This window comes from Dromaius novaehollandiae, chromosome 7, assembly GCF_036370855.1.
Source record: "Dromaius novaehollandiae isolate bDroNov1 chromosome 7, bDroNov1.hap1, whole genome shotgun sequence".
Taxonomy (NCBI): domain Eukaryota; kingdom Metazoa; phylum Chordata; class Aves; order Casuariiformes; family Dromaiidae; genus Dromaius; species Dromaius novaehollandiae.
The window spans coordinates 39547515-39572249 of NC_088104.1; the positions used below are offsets into that span (position 1 = coordinate 39547515).

The following is a 24735-nucleotide window of genomic DNA, read 5'->3' on the forward strand; positions in this document are numbered from 1 at the left end:
ATAGGGTAGGCCTGTAGCGGCAGTGAGCACAGACCATGGAGAGGTAGGAACAGCTAAATGGGATTGGATGGTGAGTTCTAGCAATCCTGCTTCCCACAGGGCCAGCAAACCAGGCTGAAACAGCTGGCACTGTAGAAATCTGCCAAATGCTCACTGGCTTCCTGTGTCGGGGAAGAGTGATCTGGATGACTATCTGAGGTCCCTTCGACCCTTCTCATCTCACTCATATTTTGGCTCATGTGGTGCAAGGGGCAAGTGAGGGCAGGTGTGGTATGGGTGAGAGCCCCCCTGTCAGTGTTGGCACAAACAGACCCACCAATTAAGCTGTAATTCTCAAATGTGCAAAGCTGTAGTAAGGCTTTTGCCATGGACAGCTCAGAATTGAGGGGACAGTGTTTACAGCAACCAGGTCTTACTTTAAACTGTAAATTTTAACAGGAAACTTGTGATAAGTTCTTTAAAAAAAAAAAAAAAAAAAAGCTGTGAACCTGGTAAGATGAAAACAAGCTTTGAGTCATGAGGATTTCTAAAAGGCCCTTTGAATCCATAAGTTTTTGGAACACATGCTAAGTTTAACCATTTCCTAGACTTTGCTGTGCAGCATTGTCTTCTGGCATCTTCATAAATAGGGTCAGTGCCTGAGAACCAATGGGCAGAAGAACAAACAGTTTTGCTTCACAGATGTTTATTTTTTTTCTTTAGCGTTTCTGCATTAGGGTACAGGAACATCCAAGGCATGGGTTAATGTAGCTTTACAATATGTGACCACCCTTTGGATGGCTGTTTGGCTATGTCCTGGCTCAAACTAAGCTGGGATCTTTAATTCTGTCATTTTTTTAATATGTAAAAAGGTCTAATGGAGTCTCTCTGCCCTGAAATTAGTCATATGTGCCCCTCAGCAGGGAACACTTTTCCTACCCCACTGAGTCCTGAAACTTGTATGGAAGTAAATAGAGTCCTATAGTAACATGCCATACTGTGCCCGGGCTACCAGCCAGAGGAAGGAGAACGATGTGTACCCAACTCTTATCCCAAGATGGAGTTAGGATATGAATGAAGGTTGTGACAGTCCATCCAGGAGATGGGGAGTCCTCTTGGGCTGCACAATGTAGACACAACAGAAGCAAACCCTTAGAGACCTACAAATGGGGAATGGAAGATGATTAGAGGCTCCAATGTTGCACTGGCAATGTGGGGGAGTTTTTTTCTGTAGTTGACTCTTAAGAAATAAGAGCAAGATGGAAGAGAAACAGCAATTAAAGGGAAGGGCTGAGGAAAAGGGGCTTACCACAGGAGGCACAACCCTCTTGTGATACAGTGATGCTCATTTCTGCCCCACTCTGTATGATGTGTGGGAATGGCACAGGACTGTGAGCAGGGGGAAGTGCGTACTCCCTGGCTCTGCAAAGTGCTGCAGCCTCTCTTTGGCTCTCTGCAAGTATTATGGTGGGCTGAGAAGCTAGAGAGTAGTAGTAAGCAGGCACTGGGAAAATTTAAGCTCTCTGCACACTAGCAGGGAAGCAGGAAAGAGATGGCTAAGGGAAGAGCAGGGAGTGTGTGTCTTGAGTGCAAGATAGGAGGGGTGGGAAGGGAGGAACAGCAAAGATTTAAAAAACAAAACAGCATAGTGCATTATCAAAAGCTAGGCTAGAAGACATCACTTAGCTCACCTACAGCTAGGTGAGGTACATGAAATCTGAGTCCTTGTTATGCCTTAGCTTTCTTTGCATTCTCTCCTTTCAGATTTGTTCCAGGCTTCTCTGGCGAGATTCCTTGTTTTGCTGCTTCTGTAGCTCCCTGCAGGATGCAAATGTTAATAAGCACAAGCACAGCATGCAGGGCTGAATGAATCAGGAGAAATGGGGACTGCACAGCGGATAAGCTTCCCTCCTGCTGTGTGACATGCGATGCACATTGAACTTGGAGGTGCAGGGGAGCCTCCGTATACCACTCATTCAAATCCCTGCTGTTGCTAGAAGGAATGTTTTCTTGACTCTCTTGCTCTGCAGAGCTGGAGCAAACAATAAGCTTTGGCAATCACATACAAATAGAAAGGCAGAGCCTAATTCATTTCCATGCTAGGCTAATGATCTAACACACTTTTTTTTATGGAGTCAGGTTTTTATTCTTTTTAATAGTCTCCAACTGTTTTTGACCTAAAAGTGATGGTAGTGAATGTTTTGCAGTGAATATTATCCAGAAGAGTTCCTTTCATGTGTGCATGTCGAGAATATTCCTGGAATGTGACTTTCCAGCTTATGAGTGACACCTCTTACCCAAGGTATGATACAGTTGTCATGAAAGTTAAATCTAGGATTGATACTGTACATAAATTACCACTACTATGAAACTTCATGTCATGGAGCATTAAGACAGGCCTGTAAGGAAGGCTTTGTGGGCTCTGGGTGGCCAGAAGGGCCACTCTAGCTGTGACATTCAGAGGTATTATTGCAAAAATGGCTTGCTGAGTTGTGTGAATTTTTTCAACCTACTTTGTCATCCTGCTGCTTTCTTCTCATCAGTGAGTCAAGTTGCTTTCTGTCCTTTTTAGCTCTCCTCATTGAACCAGGGTTGGTCTTTTGATTTGCTGTTGCTCTCTGGTACTTGATGCCTTAGGAGGGAGAAAGAGCCAAGCATCATCTTGGGCCCACAGAGTACCCCCGGGCATGGGATCAGTTGTGTTAAATGGTTGGAGGTGAAGGACACCAGTATCAAATTCCCTAATGCTGATGGAGTTCCCCTCATTTTTGCTGCACTGGGAGAAGAGGCAGGGAAGAAGGGTGGCTCTTTCCCTGGCCAGTACCATAACCAGCCTTTGCATAAGTCCAAATATTAGTCCAAGCTTAGAACAAACAAGTGTTTGTCAGATTTGAAGGCTCACCCTGCCACAGAAATGGGTAATCTTACACATGTAATGTTACAACTTGAGAATAAAATACTCCTTTTGCAATTATCATGAACTTCGGGAGCTTGAGCTAGATACTGTTTCCAGTGGGAGGATCCCCATGACCAGAATGAGCATGGAGCCAGATTTACACCATCCTTTTTACGTGTAGCTGTTGGAGCTCTGCGGGCTGTAATGTGGTGGCAGTGTTGGGACAGGCAGCTGCTGCCCCATGTCCCCTGCCCTGGCCCTGTGTGGAATTGGGGTGAAATGTGCTCACTGTGCTTCCAGGCGTGCTCCGCAGCTCTGGGGGCAGTCAGCATGGCAAATGGGTGCAGGGAGAGGTTGAAAGGGTGAATCCAGTGGTCCTGGAAGGACAATAATTTGCAGGTTAGTACATCTGCAGAAACCATGTGCCAAGCCAAACAGGCATATCCCTCTGTATAGTCAGCTAAAAAGTAAGACAGCTGCTTCAGAGACCCTGATGGGCAGGTGAGGAGAGCTCTGCTGACTGTTTCTGGCCTGGTTGCTTGGCCCACCCGGCTTTCTGAAGTGCACACCTCCGCTGCCAGGACATGGCAGTTGTTAGCACAGCAGCTGACCTGCAGTGCATAGTGGCATGTGCACGGGGCAGCCCATGATCTGCCCTCATACCCTGGCCTGGGACTGCTCAGCTGTCCATGCAGCAGCTGCTAAAACACCTTGGCGGTGGGGTAGGAAACTGAGAGGTGGCAAGCAGTTGGGGTAGCGACTGTTACATCCTTCTCAGGCTAGGTGGGCCCTCCTCATGGTTCAGAAATTTTTAGTTCCTAAATCCCACAAGGACGTGACCAGGCTCTGAGTGCTAGTATTTGTATAGCTTGGTAAGCTGGTGCTCAATTTTTAAGGAGATCTAAGCCAGGACTTCAAAAGGGATGGGAGGTTATAGGAATCTCCATTATTTTGTCTTGTAGGGAAACAGGGGAAGATGATGGCCAAACTGGAGATTCACAAAAGCTGGTTTTTATAATGGGCTGAATTCCAGCTCAAATCGTGGACTCTTTTAAGGAGGCATAAATTGTGCTTCCAGAATTACTCTTAATGAAAACAGTAGCTTTAACCTCTTAAAATGATTAGGGCTTTGGAAAATTAATTACCCTTAGTCTTCAGATTCAGCAAAGTGTTTCTGTTCCTTTGTCACAGAGTGGGAATAAGCTTAAGCCCATGCTTAAAATTGAGCAGCATTACCTGCTGAAATGGAAACTGGAGATCCTGATAAGGCATCGTGATCTTCCTCTTCAGAAAATTTTATAACTTCGCCACCTCATGACTATCAAGGAAGTATCCTGACCCCACTGGAGATGGGTTCTATGTAAGGGCAAGGTTACAGTGCAAGGTTACATGAGAAGAACAGAATGACTGTTCCTTCCTTGTCTTGAGTAACATCAGAATATGAATCGAAGTGTAAAAAAAAGAGAGAAAAGGTGGGGGGACAGCATGAGTAGCTGGAAAAACTTACAAGTAAACCTCACTCTAGTGTGTGGTATGTACTCAGAAGGGACATTTCTAAATATATCTTGGATTGGGAATTCATAGAGAAAAGGGTTCATGCTGTAAGGGGAATGATAGTAAAAATACAGTGTACTACTAACAGCAAAAGCTACTCACTGGAGCAGTGTGGAAGATCCCTGTGCTGAAAAACAGGTTGTGAAATGCCCATAAATAGGATTGGATGGGATAATTCAGTCAAGAGAGGTCATGGCTAAGGCTGTTCTGGTATATGTAATTACTGAGTTACAAAGTGCAGCTCTAGCCTTTTCTGGACACTGGGTGGCAGTCCATCATTAATATTAAGGCCAAGCATGAGTAAGTATTTTATATGGGCATTGGAAATGCTGTGAATTACATGTGAATCGCCTATTATAGTCTGATTACAATTCCACAGCAATTTTTAATGATTGCTTGGGAAACATTAATAAACTCTGCATCACTGAAAATAAAACCGACTTATTCCAGCACAAATGCTCCTTTGTTAAATAGCTAAGCCATACAAGAAAGTATTCTTGTGACTTGTAAGTTTATGAATTAAAGACTATAAACCCTCCCCTATTTTTAGGGGGCAATTACACTTGTGACTGCAGACCTGCTTTAATACAGTCCTGCTCTGAACACAGGCAAGGCCCTTGTGAAGCAGCTTATATCTCCCTAGGACCTGCAGGACATCCATCCTCGCTTGACATTAGCAGTAATTAGATCACTGGTGGGGCTGCTGCTCTGTAAGGCATTATATCAAGGACCTGGGAGCTGGACTGCACCTCAGCGTGGTTGTGAGTCGTCAGACAGCCCTTTCCCCCTCTCCCCCAGCACACTATGAGGTAGAGGAGGAACTGAAGAGTTCAGCTTATTGTTAGGTCCAAAGAGAGAAGGGCTAGAGCTAGTTTGCTGTTACCAAAGGGGCAAAAGCCAGAGGGGCAGACAGCTTGAATTTATTAGGGAACATCTATTAAATGGCACAGAAGTTACTAAATCCAAATACTCCGATGCAAATGTTATGCCTTCATGCAATGGGAGATTCCTCGGACTGTATTGGTCAGATCACGTGGGGCTGGACTGGTGGGAGAAGGGGCCTGTGGCTTAGCATTGCTACAGTCAGGAGTCCCTGGCCTGTTTCATGGCAGAGGAGGATTGGGGTTATCAGAAGGGGCATTAAAGTGGTGGTGGTACTTCTTTGGATTCTCCTAGACCCAAAAGGCAGCAAACAAACAAAAAAAGCTATTTTGGGTGGATTCTGCAAGGCGTCTGGTGCCAGCAATGCTGAAAGCCTTGTGAGTAATTTTGAGAATAGATTATCTCTTTAAGACTAGGGATAAGTGTAGGCACTAGGGTCAGGGCAAGGAAAGATTGAAGACCCTTAACTGGTGAAATCTGTAGGGCCAACACAAGATCTCATCAGCAAAGTTGAAGTGAATATTTCCTTTTTGTCTGCTGTAGGCTTTTTTTTTTTCTTTTTTAAATGGTGTGGATGCTGTTGCTCTATTACACTTGTCTTCTGTATCCAGTTTTGCATGGACCAAATACATAGTTTCTCTTTCTAGCAGCCTGGGGATAACTTTCAGCAGGGGTGCAACAGAGGAAGGGCACAGCAGAGCAAAACAACCTGCTTCCGCCTTTTCAGGGACAAAAACATGTCCCTGAAGGCCAGATGCCGAACACAGAGTTTTTGTGTGTCTGTGCTTGCCTTGTACTGGTACTTTGTTCACTTGGGTTGGCAAAGACCCACACCAGTGTGCAGGCCAGAGAGGAACCATGAAGACTGTGGTCAGCTGGGCGTTTAAGACAGAAAGAAGTATGTCAATAAAAAGCCTTTGTAAACTTCTAAACCTAAGAGCACAGCATTCAAATAATCTAATGTGCTACTGTTGACTCCTTAGACTGAAAGGATGGTGCAGGGATTTTAGAAGTGATCCTTATGTTGCTAGAGGTTTCTGAGAAGTTGTAATGAGGATCAAATGTTTGTGCCACCTTCAGCAGCACATCTCCTCAGCCATCTCTCCCTCTGTGTCTCGTTTTCTGTCTCCTCCCCTAGCAGCTGTTGCTTTTTCTTAGAATGTTTGAGCAGAGGTGCCCTGTGCTCCCCTGGCTGAAGTTCTGATGGGCTGTTTACATGGGTTTTGGAGCTGGCTGGCACATGGAACTTCCTGGCTCTTCCCCACACAGGTCACCACTGCAGCCCCCTGCTACCTAAATCCTGCCACTTATGCCCAACACAGTGCCCATGCATGTGCTGATTGGGTGCTCATGCATGACTGCAGTAAACCCTGCAATTTCTGCCCAATACAACTAGAGAGCTGTTTCAACTGGGCATGCAGAAGTTGCCCTGATGACCAAAATGGCCTGGGTCTCACTGGCTCCCTAAGACCTGATGGACCATTTCACATACAAGCTCTAGGAGGCTTCATTCCCAAACAGTGGGGGAGTCATTTGTCTCATGGGTTTCAAACAGTACCTGATTCTTTTGCTTATTTAAGATTTGTAAGAGTATGTTTAGATGAAGGAATGCAAAAGGCATGTAGTCTGCTGCCTGCCTTAGGAGCTGACTATACCCAGGCAGTTCTGGTGTGGTGGCTGACAGTGAACCATGTTATCAAAGCACTGTGCCTGAGGAAATATATTCTGCCTCCCTCAGGAGAGTTTTTAAGGGCAAAGAAAGATCCAGGCTTTTTGGCTGTACCACAGATACTGTCTGACCTTGGGCAAGTCATTTAATCTCTGTTCCAGTCAATCATCTGTAAAGCAGGATAATGTTACTTCTATTCTCTGCAATAATGGAATAGATAAACCCTTGGGCATATTTTCTGTTTCTATTGTAGGATCTGGCATGAGGGTATCTCCAGACTCTGGTAGAACATCTGCTCCCTGCAGATGCACAGTAACAGATAATCTTGCAATCAGTCACTGGTTTCTTCTGTTTAATTTGTGTCCAACTTGCACAGGACTGTAATTCACTGCAAGTGAAAATCTGTCTTGGCACTGTTCTCTTGTTCTCCTCTTTCTTACATTGAAGAAAAAAGCTAAGGCTTTCTGAAGGGTGCCATCTCTGGTCCTTCACTGGGATGCAGGGAGGATTTCTAAGGTGCAGATATTGAATCTCCTTAAACAGTGTCGTGTAACATCTATGTGAGAGTTGCTCCGAGTTCCTTGAGAATCGGTTTCTGTAATCTAGCACTGATTTTTATGAAGCTGCTGTCTAAAATCAGGACCCCAAGACTAACACCTGCAGTGTTGTCACAGCCTGCAAAGCAACATACAGTAGCTTACCAAAAAATGGAGATGTAGAAAGAAGTCTCTGTCTTGTAGAGTAAAGGTCATTAGCAAAACTTTTTAATATGGGATTTATCATTTTTGGTTCCTCTGACAAATGCCTAATCTCAGACCACTTGCTCATGTACTTGGCAGGAAGGTTTATCAGCTTAAAGGGAAAAAGAATGGGTGAAGGAGACCACGAATGATCTGCAGAGTCCCTGCAAAAGAGAAGGGCTGAAGAACTGCGGCAGAGAGGTGAGCTGTGCAGGTCAGTGTCACTCCTTCAGAAAAGTGCTCACAGCATATGCTGTGACCCATCTCTAGCTCCTGGGTGCAGACAGGCAATGTGGGGCAGGGCCAGAGGCCAAGCCCTAGAAAAGGTTAGGCCTTGCCCTCTAATCCCCAACAAGAGTGGGGACTTTTGGGTCAAAGCCTGAGTGTACAGGGGAGGGAGAAAAGGCACAGACACATGACACCTTTGGCAGCCAGAGAACAATCTCAAAGGAAGACAGCAAGCACTAACTTCAGATAAAAGTCATGCTGCCAGACCCAGTCTATTGGTCTTGCATGATATCTGAATGCTTATACTCTGCTGCAAGAGGGAGATATGAGAGCTCATTGCTATCTTCCATGCGTTGTCCCCAGACCACTGCTGGTCTAACAGTAGTAATTCTATGGAAAGCAATTAACTCCTGTCCTTTTATGAGTATGGGAGAGCTGGGATAAACAGTAGCTATAATAGCTAGACAATATGATCTGCAAGAAATTAAGAAATGCTCTGCATTCTGCAGGTTTGACAGACGTGCCCTCAAGACTGGCAGGAGGGCTGCGGTATACTATGGATCACTACCACCTCACATGGAGGCTTTACATCTTGCTGTGAGGCTGCAAGGCCACCCGCACAGCTCTAAGCCCTGATGGCAGATGTGAGGCAGTGAGAAAAGTTTGGACAGGGTTTACTCTGAGTGGGAAAGCATGGGAAGGGAAATGATACAGAGCTGAGGGATTTAGGAGAGATAGGTGGCAGAGCCACACTGGGATGGTGCTCCCCAGAGTGCCAGTCTGATGCCCTATGCACTGGACCAGGCTGCTATAGGTGAGAGATCCTCACTCAGATCCCTACAGGAGATAACCCTGCAAACCACTCACTTTTGCAGAGCTCTGCCAGCGTGTTGCTGAGGGCCCCATGCTGTAAATCTCAAAGACATCTTCGACAGGAATGCTGTTCTGCGAAAACAGGTAAGGTGAAGGGTCAGCTCTCAAGAGAAGTATTCTTCTTTAAAGTGAATGCATGAAAACTAGCTAATACCCATTGTCTTTTGAATTCTGAAACAGCTTTCACATGAACTCCTAGTATTGCTTTATGTTCCTAGTACGTATCTTACTGAGACTCGGTCTTATAACTTGCTCTTAGAGGGCCTCAAAGTAAATACAGGAAAATCTGGGCGAGAGAACAAAGAGGCGAGTCCTTTGTTCCCTCATGAGAGACACAGTGGCTTAAGGTGGGTATGTTGCATGTACCGAGGCCCTGGTTTGGAAGATCACACTGCATCTTTGCTGAGATTGTTATATTCTGTCTGCTTGTGCTTCTGTTTCCATCATCGTTTTGTACTGACCCCCTTTATGGGTGAGACAAGATAAATACTGATACACACTCACAGTATCACTGACTGAAACTGCCTATTTTGCTTTCTCAGGCTGAGCAAAATTTAATGGCTACCCGATAAAATGAGCCAGATCTGTAATATATGCATTATCTATTTGCTGTGCTTTCTATAAGCAAAGACATGCAGGGTACAGGGAGTATCTCTAGACAGCTGCCATAAAGGAAACGATTCTGATATCTTTCTTGCCCTCTTACCATTAATATTCCAGCATATGAAGATAATATCATAGCTTCTCTCTCAGTTCGGCTGGGATACATATATCGGCTGCAAGCTGCCAAATTCCTGCATGATGTTTTGAACAAAATGATTAGCCTGGTGTCATAAAAGCAAAAAAGTGCTGGACTGATTCACTGCTGCTTTTACAGTTTCCACGCTGGTGTAGCCCATTGCAGCATTAGGGCCTTGGCTTTGCAATACTCACATTTCCTCTTTTGTCAGCAGAGGCTGAGCATCTGAGTCATTTAGCCACAGCAAAGCAACACTGAGGGCCAAGTTGTAATGAGCCTGGAAAGAGAGAAGAACCTGAAGTGTTTGTTCTGCTGTAATCACTTGACCAAGGGATGAGAGAGACTGGAGGAATACAGGGGGAGATGAGCTGCAGCCCAGTGCACACAGTTGGTATCTCACCAACTGTAGGACACTTGTTGAGGTTCTAGGCATTTTAAACATGCCTGGGAAGACTTTCTCAGCTTCATTGAAAGAGGCTTTATTATGCACTGAGAGCTTTAGTTTATGTCCAAGTCTCTTCAGATACTTTACTTCAACCTTTTCAAGTGTCCTTTGTTGATGAGTTTTGTCTTGCTGAAAAATCAGTCAGAACTTAAATTGTCTTGCATATGTTACACCTGGATATTATCTACAGCCAGCCTCTCTCGATGGGAGAGTAATGGGCTTTTATTGATCACTATAAGGAACAGCTTATTTAGGTGTATCAAACAGACATACTTCAGAGTTCTCACCAGCCCTGCAGATAAAGGATATAGGATTGGAAATAAGTCTGATTACCATGTCATCTAGAAAGGTGGACTGCCTTTGTCCTCTTGGATCAAATTCATTTTCTCGTAGTCTGATGCCAACATAATCACTCCTTAAAGCAAGACAGCAAGTTTGAATTACCACCAGTTCTAAACAATCCAGTACAAGAGAAAATATAGTAGGTGACTCTAAAGTCAGTGTAAAATTGGGGCTGAATTTACTATGACTCAGGGTTAGGAATCTGCTGTGGGATTTCTCGTAGACCCATTCTGATTAGGAGAGGCATTAGTTTTTTACATCACAGGCAGTCTTAGCTTCCCTCAGACCATGTTGCTGTTTTCCTCAGAGGCTTGAAAATATAGGAAGAAGCACAAATGTGAAAGGAGTATTACAAATCTGGAGCCTCACAGCAAGGATTTCGAAGTACAGCCAAGAAACTGAAAGAGGTACTTCACTGGTGCTTGGTTTTCTCATTAATGGAGGGCCTGAGTCTGCAACCTTTCCTGAGACTGAGTAGTACTGATTTGTGCAAGAAGACCAGGGAAGGGCTGGCATTGAATAGCGGGAACATCCCTCAGATTGTTTTACATCCCTCAGAAGCTGTCTGCTGGTCACTCCTGCATCTAAGAGCACAAGGCTCTGCTGCATGAACTAACAGGCCCCTTATAGCAGCTGCCCTGGATGTACACTGGATGCATGGCAAGGGAGGCACCTCACTGCACAACCCAGACCTTGCTCTGTGCTAGTGAGAGTGAAACCTCTCTGCTGTCACATGCAGTCGAGCTCTGTCACGCTGCAGACTGCATGTGGAGCATGCTAGAAAACTAAGAGCATCTAAAAGGAAGTCTGTCCATGCTTTCCAGTGAAAAAGACTAAGGATTTACAGCTGTCATCCAGCTAAATCCTACAACCTACTGCAATGAAAGCAAGTCTCAAATTCAGTGCAGGAAGTTGTGGGCAGAGAGTACTTACAGGAGTTTTTCAATCTCTTTTTTTAAGCGTCGTCTTTCCATGGCCAGAGATGTTCTAGTTGTCACTGCAATGTAAATGGCTCGCTGAAATCTAGGAGAGAGGAAAAAGTGCATCCCACCAAGTGTCTCTATCACAGTGAGCAAAGTGGTACCACAGGCAAAAGTGTATAGGACACTTAGAGATCCCTACAAAAATCTGGCCAAAACCAATTCCCAAGTAGGACTGTAGTAGAATTGGAAAGAAAATATAGTCAAGAAAGAGAAGACAACATGCACAGCACTGAAAGTGAGAGTAAGGAGCCTGGTGATGGAAAACGGGCAGGATGGGCCCATTTACGATGAGCATCTGTCTTGAGTATGACACTTCTCAGCTAGCAGGTTTCTTGCATCCCCATCACAGTGATGCATGTTCTCTCACATAATGTAGATTGACTGCACAGTCTCCACCTGCTGCTCCTTCTGAGTTCTTAGCACTTGACTTTTCCTCCCCACTGTGTACTAATCAGACCTATGTGGTAAAAAGAGGGGATGGACAAAGGCAGTTGGCTGTAGATCACTGAATGGACTGGGAAGAGGACAGGCTGGAAGAGACAAGATAGCAGCTGTCTGGACAAGATACAGGAAGGAGAGCAGCCAGCACCTTGGTCCACCAATTTATTATAAAATCAAAGTGTACACTTTTCAGCTCCATAATTCACAGCCACAGAGGCCCAACTAGGCAGCAAATGCAGTAGTTAGTTTTCTAATGTAAACAGAGGTAAGAACCCCCAGCCCTGCTGTGTAGTGTACTGCAGGTAACTAAGTATTCTGCGCTGGATCCTCAGTTAGTAGGAGTCAGCATGGGGCTGCTAAAAACCTGTAGGATGACTTATACCGCAGAAGGTGCTGGCCCAGCATTTATAACTGCAGTGCTCAGTCCCACTGGGGAGAAGGTTTCAAAGCAATGAGCAGGTACATCACACTAGGCAGCAAAAGGCTACATCTGGAATATTCTCAGCATGAACAGGATTGTTCAGAAAAGAAGCAGCCAGGGATTATTATAAATATGCAAAGAAAACTACGACATGCTTGGTAAGCTCATCTGTGTTACTGGGTATGGTCTCCTGTTCTTTCTCTCGCGCTCTCACGCATGTACACAAGAAATCATGCACTACCTGTGTCAAACTCTTTGGAATAGGCCTCAGGATCCAGGTTTGGATCCTCTCTGACTCCAGGTATCTCTGAGGAAGAATTCCCTCTGGATGCTGCTGTTCCTTTCTTGCCTCTGTCACTGAGCTTGTGTGGCAGGGAAATTAAGCTATGACTATGCAGGACTGTAGCTCTCTCTGGTTGCTTGGAAACAATGCTGCTGAGCTGAGAGAAATTAAAAGAAAAAAACCCAACATGAGATTAAACCTGCATCCTGAGGTTGTGCTATCAGGCTCAAGTTAAATGATCCTTTTACATTGCTAGGTATTGAGTTTCGCTGCTGAGTGGCCAGTTGGAAACAGCTGACTGGCTAACAAGGAAGGTGGAGTCTGTTCACTGGGTTTTCTGATGGATTTAATTGCTTGTAAAAGAAGCTATCAGTATTCAGTAGAGGTAAGATTATGTAACAGTGAAAATCTAGACCTGCCACCTGCGAGGAGCCTGTCTGGGCTTTCATCTGCAGTGTTTATGGCAAACAGGAAGGATCCTACTACTTGCTCTTCCATCCACACCATGTTTTTGCTTACAGTATTAGAAGAAGCTCTACCAGCCAGGAAACCCCAGTGCAACTTACTAAATCCTGCTGTTGCCCTTCCAGTGTATGCGGGACCTCCTGCACAGGATCACTGATGGTAGCCAGTGTATCAACATAATTAACAAGGCAGCAAGAACCCACTGCATTTGTAGATTAGGCAGGTTTGTAGGCTGCAGGTTTGAATGCAAGAGGGGAATGAGCAACCCACTTCCTTAGGAATATACTTCTGGTATTAGCTGATTACCAAGTAAACAACAGCAATGGGTTTATGACACTTGGTCATAATATTGCCTCTTTGTGATGGCCTAGGTTATAAAAGCAAATTTATTATCATGAGACATAGCTGTTTTCCAGGAAATGGCTACTTGCCATTTACAGAATTTGTGCTGTGCTTTCTCTTATTTCATTTCACCACTCTCTTTCCAAGGGCTAAACTTTAGACGTGTGCTGCAAGAGGTAACGGTGGTGGACGCAGCTCTGCTGCCTACTGTGTCTTTGCCAGAGTTGCAGTGCGGAAAGCCAGGCTGGCATCTGCTGAGAGAGAGGGCTGGAGTTTGGGGATGGCCACTCCTGGAAGCATTAGATGCCTGTGGCCATTCTCGTAATTTCTACCTCCCCCTGTGGCAAATTAAGCACCAAGCCTGGCGCTTCCCCACTGCTACTCCCAGCTCAGGGCTGGTAACTGAGCTACATTTGATTTCTGTGGGTGTCCTCCTGGCAGGCATCACAGCAATCCTGTCTCCAATAGAGCTGCTGCTTGTTTGCTCTGCTTTGAGAAACTAGGTCCACCGCCTGCGTTGTCTTCAGGCGCACCTACCCAGGGCTTGTCTGCTGGTATGGCCAAGCTGGCCTGCAAAGTGACCTTCACAAAGTGCTAAGTCTGACCAGGAGTCCAGCTAGCCCCAGCCTGTCTGCCATTATGTGGCAAGGTGACAAGGAGGAAAGTGACTTTCCCAAGATGAGGCTGGTCCCTAGCTCTAGGGTGTTATTGACTCCTGCTGTTTCCCCGAAAGCAGGAAATGCCATTGTGCCTGTGGGGAGTGGCACAGACTGAGTGTGTGCTCTTACTCAAGGAAATAATTAATAGCTGCTAGTGGGTGCTGGGTGAAGAGTTTAAGAGCTGTGGCAGTAGGCACGAAACTTTCTCAGTGTGTTTCCCCATTCTGTACTGATTTGCAGCTCAGGACCTTCTTGAGCAAAAGGTGTTGTCTTGGCAGTTAATACTCTTGCTTGATTTTTACTTACATAAACTTGCCCAATCACTTTTTGAAACCCAAATAATTGACATCTGCAATGTCACATGGCAAAGATTTCCACTGCTTAAACAGGGCTGTGTGGAAAAGGGTCTCTCTCTTTTGTGAAAGGGGGAGACTAGAAGTGTCCACAATATTCAGGATATAAATGAGACCATCTGTTGGACATGAGACGTGCAACCTTGTGCTCTGTTCACCCCTGTAGCTACCCTATCTTCAGCTGAAAGTAAAGCAAGAAAACCCAGGGAAAGGCCACAGTAACTGCTCTATAAGCTAATGCCTTATTTTCCCTCTCATAGCAGTGGTGTCAAAGCACTTTTTATGTTTATGAAATGTCTCACCTGCCAGATTAATAAGAGAACAGTGACTGATGCAGGCTTCAGGCCAGCATTGCCGGTGCATGAACAGTGTGTGCACAAACTGTGTTTGACTGCGTAGTGCTGAGGTGCCTGAGCAAATACTAAGCCTTCTCACTGACCTTAATGAAGCTAGTGATAAAAGTTTAGGCCTGTCTAATTTGTCATGTCGGGAGCTAGCAGATGTATTAGAGAAGCGTATTGAAGCCTGTTGTCCGCCCCAGAGCACGTTCAGTGACAATCACAGATGCCGCAGAGCAAGAAATAAGGCAAAGGGGGAATTCTGCATGTCTGCATCGTTATCCATGGCAGGTCATGGATTTTCAGCACTGGTTTCCCCCCTCGGAGGAGTGGGGTTTTTTTGGTGTTTTTTTTTTCTTCAATTCGCTACTGAATGAAATTGCAGGGAATCGATTTATTTAGCAAATCCTATAATTTAACGTTCAGCTGCTAATGCATTGACAAATACCACACAAGCCAGGAGTAGGATTCAGGATTTTTTTGAGGGGCTGCCGCTAGGCAGAAGTGTTACCACCACTTGCGAGCTCCCTTTACACCTCCGCGCTGACCTGCTGCCCTGCCCTCCGAGCGGCGGCTGCCCTCCGCGGGGCGCGGCATGGCGGCGCGGCTCCTCCGGCGGCGCGACATGGCGGCGGGGCGGGGCCGCGGGGCGGGGCGCCGCCGCCATGTTTGGATTCAAAAGCTCGGCGGGCGGCAGCGCGGCCTGGCCAGCGCGGCCCTGCTCGGGGAGAGCTCGCGGGGCGCCTCGGCGCTGCTGCTGCCCGCAGCCATGGCCTCCCAGGAGGGCCTGGAGACGTCCTTCTTCAGCCTGAGCGGCGCGAGGGAGCGGATGCGGGAGAAGAAGAACGGCGCGCTGCGCACCGCCAAGCTGAACGCCTCGCTCGCCTCCAGGATCAAGACGAAAATCATCAGTGAGTGCGGTTTTGCCTTGCGGCGGCCGGGAGCAGCGGGAGCCCGCGGCCTTAGGGGTGGGGGGCAGGGCCGCGCCCGGCTGGCGAAGGGGGGGATGTGCTGGGGAGAGTAAGGAGTGCGGGGAGGGGAGGTGGGCGCAGGCGGGTCCGTGGATGCTGACGCGGTGGGTACTTCTCTCTCGTTTACAGACAACTCCTCCACTATTAAAGTTTCCCTGAAGCGCAACAATAAAGCGCTGGCGCTGGCCCTCAACGCGGAGAAGGCCAACGCGCAGCGGCTCACCCAGGAGAGGACGGTCCTGCAGAAGGAGGTGGAGCAGTGCCACTTCCACAATGCTGCCCTGCGCCACAAGCTCTGCTTCCTGGTACGGCGCTGGCGTGAGCACGGGGAGGTCAGGCAGCGCCTGCGCTGCAACCTTGGGAAAAGTGGGTGAGCTGCAGCTGATTGTCCCTACCCTCTGTGTCCGAAGCGTGCCACCATGCACTGGCTTGCTTTCTCACAAGCCGTGATCTAGTAGAACTTGATCGCTTTTCTCCAGAAGGGCAGTGTCTTGCTCTGGCTAACAGCATCCTTGTTGGAAGAGACATTTTGATTTAATATCTTTGTGGTTTCTCTCTCTTTATTACCTGAATATAGAATAACACCTTGAAAGAAATGGAAAAGCTGATGGCAGTGATTAAGACGGCCCGGCTCTCTGAGGTAAGCCATAGGGTCTGTGAGCATGCTGCTTGTTGTACTGAGGAGGTTGTGTCCATCTCTGTCTCCTGCTTTGTGGTACCTGCTTACTCAAGTGTTTGATGCTGCTACTTTGTTGCTTTGCTTGCTTGAAGCACCTTGGATGCATCATTAACATCAAGCTAAAAATGATTTCTGGAGTTGGGCCTTGGGAAAGGCTACAGTTACGACCTGTCTTCCTCTGGGTCACTGGCTGTATTGACCAGGAGGTTCTTCTCTCTTTTGTCTGTGTGTGTGTGTGTGTGTATATACATATATATATACACACACACACACGCACATTTTTTTGTTGCCATGGCACATCTGGTTAGGGACAGGACACTTTCTATATGCCCTGTCTCTGGGGAGGGAGGGTGAGGGGAAATCTTCCTAGTCTCAAATTATTTAAACTAGCTTAACTCTTCCTGGCCTCAGATCGTCTAAACTAGCTTAACTTTATTCTTAAGACCGTGGAAACATAATCAGATTTTGCTGCAGCTTATTGCGTAATTTGTGCTGTAAATGACTTCCATAAGGCAGCAAAACCCTCTGAAGTTTGTTGCAGGTGTAGCCCTTGACCAATACAGCTGATGTGCTCTGGGGAGGCTGATAAGCTTGCTTCACCAAGGGATAGCGCTGATGCAGTTCTGTTGAACCTTTCTGAGTGGGAGGGTGGGACTTCTGGTTGTGCTGTTTGAAGTGGGAGAGGGTCGCTGGCAGTACTGGATGTGCTTTCCAGGGGTTTGGGATCTGATGTCTCTATTGAAACTGAAATAGAGCTTCAGCTGTCTGTGTGCCGGGGTATGTGCCCAGGGGATCACAAGAACTTTAAACCATCCTTCTATTGCTCTGCTCCCTAGTTCTATACAAGTTCTGCATCCTTATCCAGTGGCCAGAAGAACAGCATAACGGAATATAGCTGGGATGATGATACCGTAGATGGTCGGCTTGTGAGGTAGGCCTGAAAATGTCAGATATTACCAAGCTCATCCTGGATTTCTACATGCTAAACTTTCTCTTGTATTTTACATGTATGCCCAGTTGTCTGCTTCCCATGAGATGCCTTCTAAAATGCTACTGCTCCATATTTTTATTTACCCTGTGTCTTTCTGCTGCCATTCTTTGTCTTACTTGCTGTACTGCCAAGTCTGTGCTTAAACTCTCTCTTCTCCCACCTTTGCTTGAAAGCATGTAACTTGTAAGTTGTTCTTTCTTTGTGGCTAGTGAGCACTGCAAGATTTCTTCCCTGTGTTCTGCATTGCCTCACTTAGGTGGTAGATCCTTTGGAGGAAAGGGCCTGTCCTTTAAACTTATTGCTGTGATTATATGTGCTACTGTGAACAGTTGCATCCCATGTCTGCTAATGGCAGAAAGTCCTGTGATGCTTTTCTAGCAGAAGACTTAAGCGTGTGTGTGTGCAGCTTAAATGCATGTGGTCAGTAAAACTATCTGTATCTGTGTGCTTAGAAGTTGCACCTTTCTTTACATGTGCTTTTTCTTCATAAAACAGCCTGCATCTTTACAATGCTGTATACATTCTTGCTATGGTTATCTCAGGATGCAAGAGTAGCTAGGTTTGCAGCAGAAAGTTGTGTGTCTGATACCAGATGATATTGCTGGAATAAGCGGCCAAGTCAGTGCCTCTTCATACTCTGGAGAACTGTGAAGAGATTAGGTGCCATAGCTGGCCGTTTCAGTTTTTGTTACATATAAATGCTTAATTGTCGTCTGCTTGTATGGTGTAAGTTTATGTTTTGGGGAGAAGGTCAGAGTAGGATCTCTTAAGATGTATTGAAGTTTTCTATTTCTTCTCTGTCTGGTCTCCCCTTTGAACACAAGGGAACCCTTTTGGTTCCCAGAGGCAGCTGCCCACAAACATACCTCTAAGCAGCATGGTTGGTGTTTCACAGAGAGAACTGCAGTTGCAACCTGTGTGCTGAAAGGCCTTATTTGTTGCTTCAGTGTATTTTTCTCCCACTTCTATGTCTGCAGGGGTGTGCTTTCTTTATGAGTTGTACTTGCCCAAAAATGGGAAATCAGTCTTGGCCAGGCAGTGCATGTTCTTCACTTAAATACCTGAAGCCTTCAGAAGTGCATTTCAGCAGTTTTGGATGGGGGCGAAAGCTGGTGCTGTTCTCCTGGATTCTGGGGCCCGTCACAGTTATGGAACATGCTCCATTGCTGCTGTTTTCTTTTACCAGGCCTGCAGTGATGCTGTTGAAAGCACCTGTTTCCAAGCTATGTGATGGGGGAAGGCAAGATGGTAGCTCTACAGCAGTACGAACATCCCCAGTAGATCTGCAGAGACCAGTTCCTGATAAGCACCAGGAAATTGTGCCTGTTGCCTCCAAAGATACTTTGCCACAACAGCTGACTGAGAAGTCTCAGTTCCCCCAGGCAGAAAATGTGAAGACCTGTGAAGCAATGGAAACAGAAGAGGCTTTTGTTGACTGTCATGTCTTTGGAGGTAAGTTTGTATCTTCTGCTGCTGTTCTGGAATAACTTTGTGTGTCTGGATTCATTTCTGAACCCAGACATGTGAAGTTATTCTAGAAGAATAGGGCTTTTTGGCATATTTGCAGTATCTCAAGATCACTCATCAGGTTTCCTGGGTAAGCAGGCACTGAGCTTACATAAGCTTTCCAGAAATGCTTGCGTATGCTATCGCCGAGAATCTGCTTGGATGCACAGCTCCTCACCCTTGTGGACACGATCAAATATATATTCTTCTGTATCTACTGAGCTATTCTGATCCTGCTCGGCAATCTCTGTGCAAAACTTTGGGACTGTTATGTAGTGCCCCGAAGGAAAACTGTGTCTAGTGGCTGTATTCTCCTTCCCCCACTGAGCTTAAATGCAGGTAATGGATGACAGCAGAGAGCAAGTCACTGAAAGGGCAGCGTTTGGGCAGCATAGATTAGCTCTGTGCTGCAGCGTTAGCCTTTCCTCTTCCTTGCAGGGTAAAGTATGCATACCAGTACTTTTCTAATTCTCTGCTGATAGTGAATCCTTACACCGTGGGAGGGGAGAGGGCCAAAAGACAATTTAAGCCAAGCATTGTGTTATGTCCAACTAAACTCTTAAGTGGCTTCTTGGCTGCAGGAGGGCTTTATCATGCCTTCAGTAGAAACATGATGAGATGACGTGGCCCTTCATCTTCCCTTAAGTGGTTAGTGGAGAATCGTAGGTTTGCTGAGGTTTGGGCGTTGTTAGAAAATGCCTCTGTGTACTCTGAAAATGGAATGGTGATGAAGCTTTTTGGGGGGCTGAGTTGAAAGTCTTGTAAGTAAAAACTCTTTAGGTAAAGCCTGCTGTCCTTCCGCTTAATGTGTACATACAGGCCTTCAGGCTTGTGGTTGGTTGACTTATGGTTTGGTTTGATGTACAAATAATAAAGCTCTTATAAATCTTGAGTATCGCTAAATATTAGGGCTGGTAGAGGCCTGGAATGTCTCTTTGGGCTCCTGTTCTGTTCTGAAGGCAGCCAGCTGAGCAGTTCTGCAACACAATGACTTTGGGGGGGTCCCTGTAGAGACAACATCATGCTTTTTCTAGCTTTGGGATTCACAGCAGCGTGCAGGGTGTGGATTTTGGTGGAACTGAGAAAGCTGACTTTTTGCCTTTGCATTTCTCAGTCTTAGGAATGAGTTTTTTCTTTCCTGCAGAGTCCTTGCATGCCACCCAACAAAATCCCGGCAATTTGCCAGTGCTTACCTGGGAAAGTCATCCTCTTCCATATGAAGGCGATGAGATGGTGAAACACTTCTGTGATCGTCTCTCACAAGGGTATGTTACTCAGCGGAGGAAGCGTTCTAGCCTGTTTACGACAAGCACTCCATCTTCTGGTGTGGATTTCTTCTCGCACGTTGGTTCAACTCGAGTGTCCCAGTGGAGTATCACGAAGGACAGTAGCAGCTCCAACAAAACTAACGCACAGCTACAGCTGAAATCACCCAGCTCCCTGGCTTCACCTGCTCAAGCTGATGTTGATTCTGATATAAAATCTTGGGGTAAAGAAGTTCTCTGTGATCAGCCACAGACTGAAGAAACTGTGTGTGATGCTGAAATTGATCCTAACTGTAGGCAAGTCCCTGAGCTTGTTCCTGTAAAGATTAAAAGCAAAGGTAATTGCAAAAGCAATGAGAAAACAGCTGTTAAAAAGGCTAGCACAAGAAAAAAGAGGAGGAATTCAATTAAAAGCAATGCAAAAGATGGCTCTGCACCTCAGGGTGAAGAGAGCGCCCAAAATGCGAATAAGTGTCTTCAGCCAAAAGTTGCAACAAATTCTAGTGGGCCTGAAGTTCCTGAGATGAGGCAGGAAGCTTGTGTGGGGGCTTTGGAAGGGAAGAATGGAGGCTATGGTGCATGCCTACATTCCCACTCTCCTGATGAAGTCAGAGATCTCAGGAGAACATACGTGGTGAATCCAGCACAGGTGCATAATGTTGAAAGTGGTGACTTACTGCAGCAAGTTGAGAAGGAAGCTGTCTTTGAGATTCAAAGTGGGGAGAGCTTGTTGAAAAGCCCAGTTCATACCTTCTCAAGTCATAAAGCTCCCTTGGATGATTACAGTCTACAGTACTCACTTTCCTCGACGAAAGAGACATCAGGTACATGTGCTCTGCAGCAGGACTCATCAAGTGTGAGCACAAAGAGCATCAGACGGAAAACCAACAGGAAAACTAGAGTAATTATGCAAAGAAATTGCTCTGATGAGGAGAATGTGCTAAACAGTGTGACAACATCGGAGGCTAAAGCTGAAGAACAGTCCAAAAGAAGCCAGACAAGCAGGAGGAAAACTATCAGGGAAAGCAATTGTAATAATCAGAGAAATGAAGTTGAGGTTTCTGCACCATGTATAGGTGTTCAAGGAGTAGCTAAGGAGAGTGCAAAGGATTTACCAGATAATCCTAAATGTAGCAGAAAAACATACGTTGTCTGTCCTTTGGATCCTACGGGAAACTTGGGTTGTATCAAGACAGATTTTGAAGGGGATGAAATTGTACCTTCCAGGGATGTTCCTGGGAGCAAAGCTAGCAAAATCCCCAGAGTTCAGAGGATGGCAACTGCTCAGAGCAATAAAAAGTGGACAGGGGACCTTCAAGAAAAGGGACAGGCTGAACTTCACAACAACACGAATGCCTTAAAAAAAGATCTCTCTCTCATACCAAAGCCTCAGAGGAAGAGGAGCAACTGTAGTCCTCCAGAGGCTGATCCTCTGGCCAGACAGAGTGATGGGGCCAGGCTGCTTCCTAGAAGTTCAGCAGAACTTGTGTCCAGGCAAGCTGTCCTGATGGGGAAGTTCTCCTGCATTACAGATCTTTCTGAGCCACATGCCTTCCTTGAGGAGCAGATAGCTGAGATCTCGCTTACAAATAATCTTATGAGCATTTCAGACAGTCTTGAATCCTCCACTGTGACCTGTTCTGCAGCTTTGCCTCTCGGCTCCAGGCTTACAGATCTACCTGTCTCCAAGAGCTTAGGTACTGAGGGCAACAAAATCCCAGAGAAATCCTCTGTTTGGCCAGAGAGCACTCTGATATTTAAAGAAAGGAATGCAGAGGAAATACCTGAGGGAAGAAACCAGGTTGAGTCAAGTTCTAAAGAACATTCCCAGAGTTCATCTTTGCAGGAACTTGGTAAGTGATGGACTGGGGAGGGGACCCATGTTTGGAGAGCGTGTACAAAAATGCGTGCAGTGAATGCTAATGTTTCTTCTCCCCTGCCCTCTTGTTTTTTAAAGCTAAAGATCAGTGTGACACACCATCTATGCTTCTTTAGTATTCTTAAAAGATGGCCACTGGATATCTGAAGTCTGAGCCCAGACTTTCCACTTAGTGGGCAGTGAACTAACTGCTGGCTAGGCATTTCTGTGGCTGCATTTGCTTGGTGTTTATTGGCATTACTGCGTGAATTTCTGGTTGCTCTTTCAGGTATGGATACCAGGGAAAAGACTGAGATCATGTGCTGAGTGTCCCTGTCTTCCCATTCTTGCTATCTACAGGGCATGTCTGTCTATTTAGTAAAATCTATCTAATCAAGTAGTCAAATGATGCAGCCTGATGCTGATCAGTGCCTGCTAGAGTCCGTTGTTGTGACAGAGGGTATGAAGAAGATCACAGGCTTTTGGTCCTGGATGGTTAATGCTGTGAGAATTCAGGCTTTGTACCTTTATGTGGCAGCTGCTATCTTCAATGCAAAATTGTTGGGAGCTACCTAAATTCTCCCTTTTTCCTCTCCTACCTCCCACCCCAAAGGCTTTGGAGGGTATATCCCCTGACTGTTAGTACAGTAGCTCAGCTGAGTCTTTTTGGCAGCTTGCTGTTATTTGATATTCTGTAAAGAGAGAAAATTGTTTTGTGTGTGTGTGGTTTTTTTTTCTCCCCCCTTCCTGCAGCTGCTCACATACAGGCCTTCTGTAGCTATGTACTTTGCAGGGGGGCAGGGATTTTGTTCTCCTGCTTTTCCCCTCCTGCCTGACTTCTTTGAAAGGTGCAGCAAACACTGGCAGGTTCCTGCATCTTGCTGGAAGTCTCCTAGGTTGTTCGGGTGCCTTGAGCTTGCTTTTTTCTCTAGGCTGTAAACTTTTGGGGGTTAGAACTGTCAACTACCATTCATACAGGGAGAGGCTACTACACCTAGGCCTGAAGGTGCTGGCAGTATTAGTGACCTGTGTATTTTTCAGTGAGGAACCTAATTTGAATCATGAGCTGACTTGTGAGGAACAGGTCTGGGATTTTTGGACAAAAAGTCTCCTAAGATTAGAGATGATATATATGATATATAGAGATGTTATATTCAGGATTGTGCCCTGCTCTGCAGTGTTCAGAGAAATCTGGTAATGCAGTCCTTCTCTTCTCTGTTTGTCAGCTATATTTAAGATGCCTGCAAATGATTTGGAAACACTGATCAATTCATGTGTGAACATCTATCTTTGCAGACATTAGGCCACTGCAGGACTTGACCAATGCCAGGACTCTGCCTTCCCCCAGCTCAGGAGGAGCTTCAGGTCGTCTGTCCAGGCGGAGACGGGACCCTGCCTGCTACGCAGAGCCAAAACTCAACCGGTTGGTATTTAAACTATCCCTTTCCATGCCTGTTCCCATGCTGCACCCCCTTCTTCTCCATCTGTCCTGTGCATGCACATATATGCACACCTGCCAAGGCACTCCTATCAGTTGGGAATGTGTTGAAGGGGGCTTTTCGTGAGAGCCAAACTTCCTCACTGGCATGACATGCCCCATCGATCCACTGCCAGGCTGTCCTCCCGTGTCCTTCTCTAACCTCCAAGTTGCGTAGTGGTTTGTACAGATACCTCTCCAGGGTTGGATCTTATGTCACTTGATGTGTCTTTCAGCCCCTCTTACCCTTCATGTTTCTCTGACCCTCAATTCCACTGCAGTTCAGTTAAGCCAAAATTCTGCGTTAGCACAGATGCCTGTGCAAGGCTCCCGGTAACATATTACTAAAGATGTGATTTCCCTCTCTGAAATGAACGTTCCTCTGAGCAGGCTGCCCGTGTGCTACTCCAGTGGTAACGAGGGGCTAGCATGAGGATAAAATACAAGATAAATAAGGAAAGCTTAGGGAAAGCTCTGCTTTTACTTGGTGCCAGTTTCTGATATCCAGAGTTCTATATACTTATACAATAATTGAGTAGTTCCATTTTAATCCAGTACCTGTGAAGGAAACACTATGGTTTGGAGAGGTTTTTTTCCATGATCGAGTTGATTCTGTATTGCCTTTTTCTGGCAGATATGAATACCAAAAATGTAGCTGTGTCTTCTCCCAAAGAAACTATGGATTCAGTACTTTCAGTGGCTGCTGTATAGGACCATTTGCCTCCTAAAAGGATGCCTTTTGTTATTATACTACTGAGTAATGCTGTGTTTTTTCCCTGAAAAGTGTCATAGTTGGAACTTCTTGTGAGGAAGTGGTTATACTGGGTGAGAAGGCAGTCTGTACTGTCAGCGCTCCTCCTGTATTGGAGGTGGAATAAACTGTACCACTCGGGCACCTTCTCGTGGAAGCATTTCAGTAAAAACAGAAATAAACTAACTTTGCAGACTGAAATCTTACACATAGTCGAGAAATTCCTTGACAGTTCCATCTAACCATTTTGGTTCTGCAGCAAACTGAGGCGGGGCGACCCGTTTACAAACACAGAGTTCCTCCACTCCCCTGTCTACAAAACCAGCAAGAAAATGACCAAAGCCAAGGCAAAGACCAAGAAGATCAAAGAGGAAAAGGAATGGCTTCCTGAATGATGTCCCAGTGCCAAGGCAAGCAAGCTAATGGGAGGAAACAAGGAGCTAGAAGTGAAATAGTGGTTGAACAGGCAAACCTTGAGCAAATAGCTTGTGTATCTTTGCAAGATTATCTCTCATGCTTTGCACAGCTTATTTTGTATTTAATTTTAAAGTATAAATAAAGTCTCATATGTGGACAGTATAAAAGCTTTGTGACCTTTGTTTTTC

General features: G+C 45.9%; 2 protein-coding genes and 1 long non-coding RNA gene across 5 annotated transcripts in view; 2 read left to right on the top strand and 1 right to left on the bottom strand.

The window, feature by feature from the left end:
* The window catches only part of LOC135328888 (uncharacterized), a 29802-nt gene extending 20898 nt beyond the window's left edge, over positions 1–8904 (top strand). The window contains exons 2-3 of one of the 2 annotated variants that reach the window (XR_010390050.1): positions 7820–7934; positions 8824–8904. This is a non-coding gene — a long non-coding RNA (uncharacterized LOC135328888). The remainder of the gene's footprint in view (positions 1–7819; positions 7935–8823) is intronic. The other variant, XR_010390051.1, reaches the window with a different exon arrangement.
* Positions 683–12717, bottom strand: C7H2orf80 (chromosome 7 C2orf80 homolog). The gene is made up of 10 exons (XM_026097473.2): positions 12434–12717; positions 11281–11370; positions 10339–10420; positions 9755–9837; positions 9528–9615; positions 8816–8893; positions 3165–3252; positions 2493–2611; positions 1671–1797; positions 683–1139 (listed from the first exon to the last, which is right to left on the bottom strand). The coding sequence occupies exons 2-9, from the start codon at positions 11319–11321 to the stop codon at positions 1708–1710; spliced, it is 669 nt and encodes a 222-aa protein (XP_025953258.1). The 5' UTR covers positions 11322–11370; positions 12434–12717; the 3' UTR covers positions 683–1139; positions 1671–1707.
* Positions 12718–15212: 2495 nt separating this feature from the next.
* LOC112992674 (shugoshin 2-like) lies at positions 15213–24714 on the top strand. 2 transcript variants are annotated; one of them, XM_026115916.2, is made up of 8 exons: positions 15213–15543; positions 15733–15908; positions 16181–16243; positions 17119–17213; positions 18460–18725; positions 19924–21897; positions 23199–23325; positions 24390–24714. In XM_026115916.2, the coding sequence occupies exons 1-8, from the start codon at positions 15228–15230 to the stop codon at positions 24523–24525; spliced, it is 3153 nt and encodes a 1050-aa protein (XP_025971701.2). In that variant the 5' UTR covers positions 15213–15227; the 3' UTR covers positions 24526–24714. The 2 variants fall into 2 exon arrangements, with proteins under 2 accessions (XP_025971701.2, XP_025971777.2); XM_026115992.2 differs by lacking the exon at positions 15213–15543 and having other exon boundaries at positions 15841–15973.
* The last annotated feature ends 21 nt before the right edge of the window (positions 24715–24735 follow it).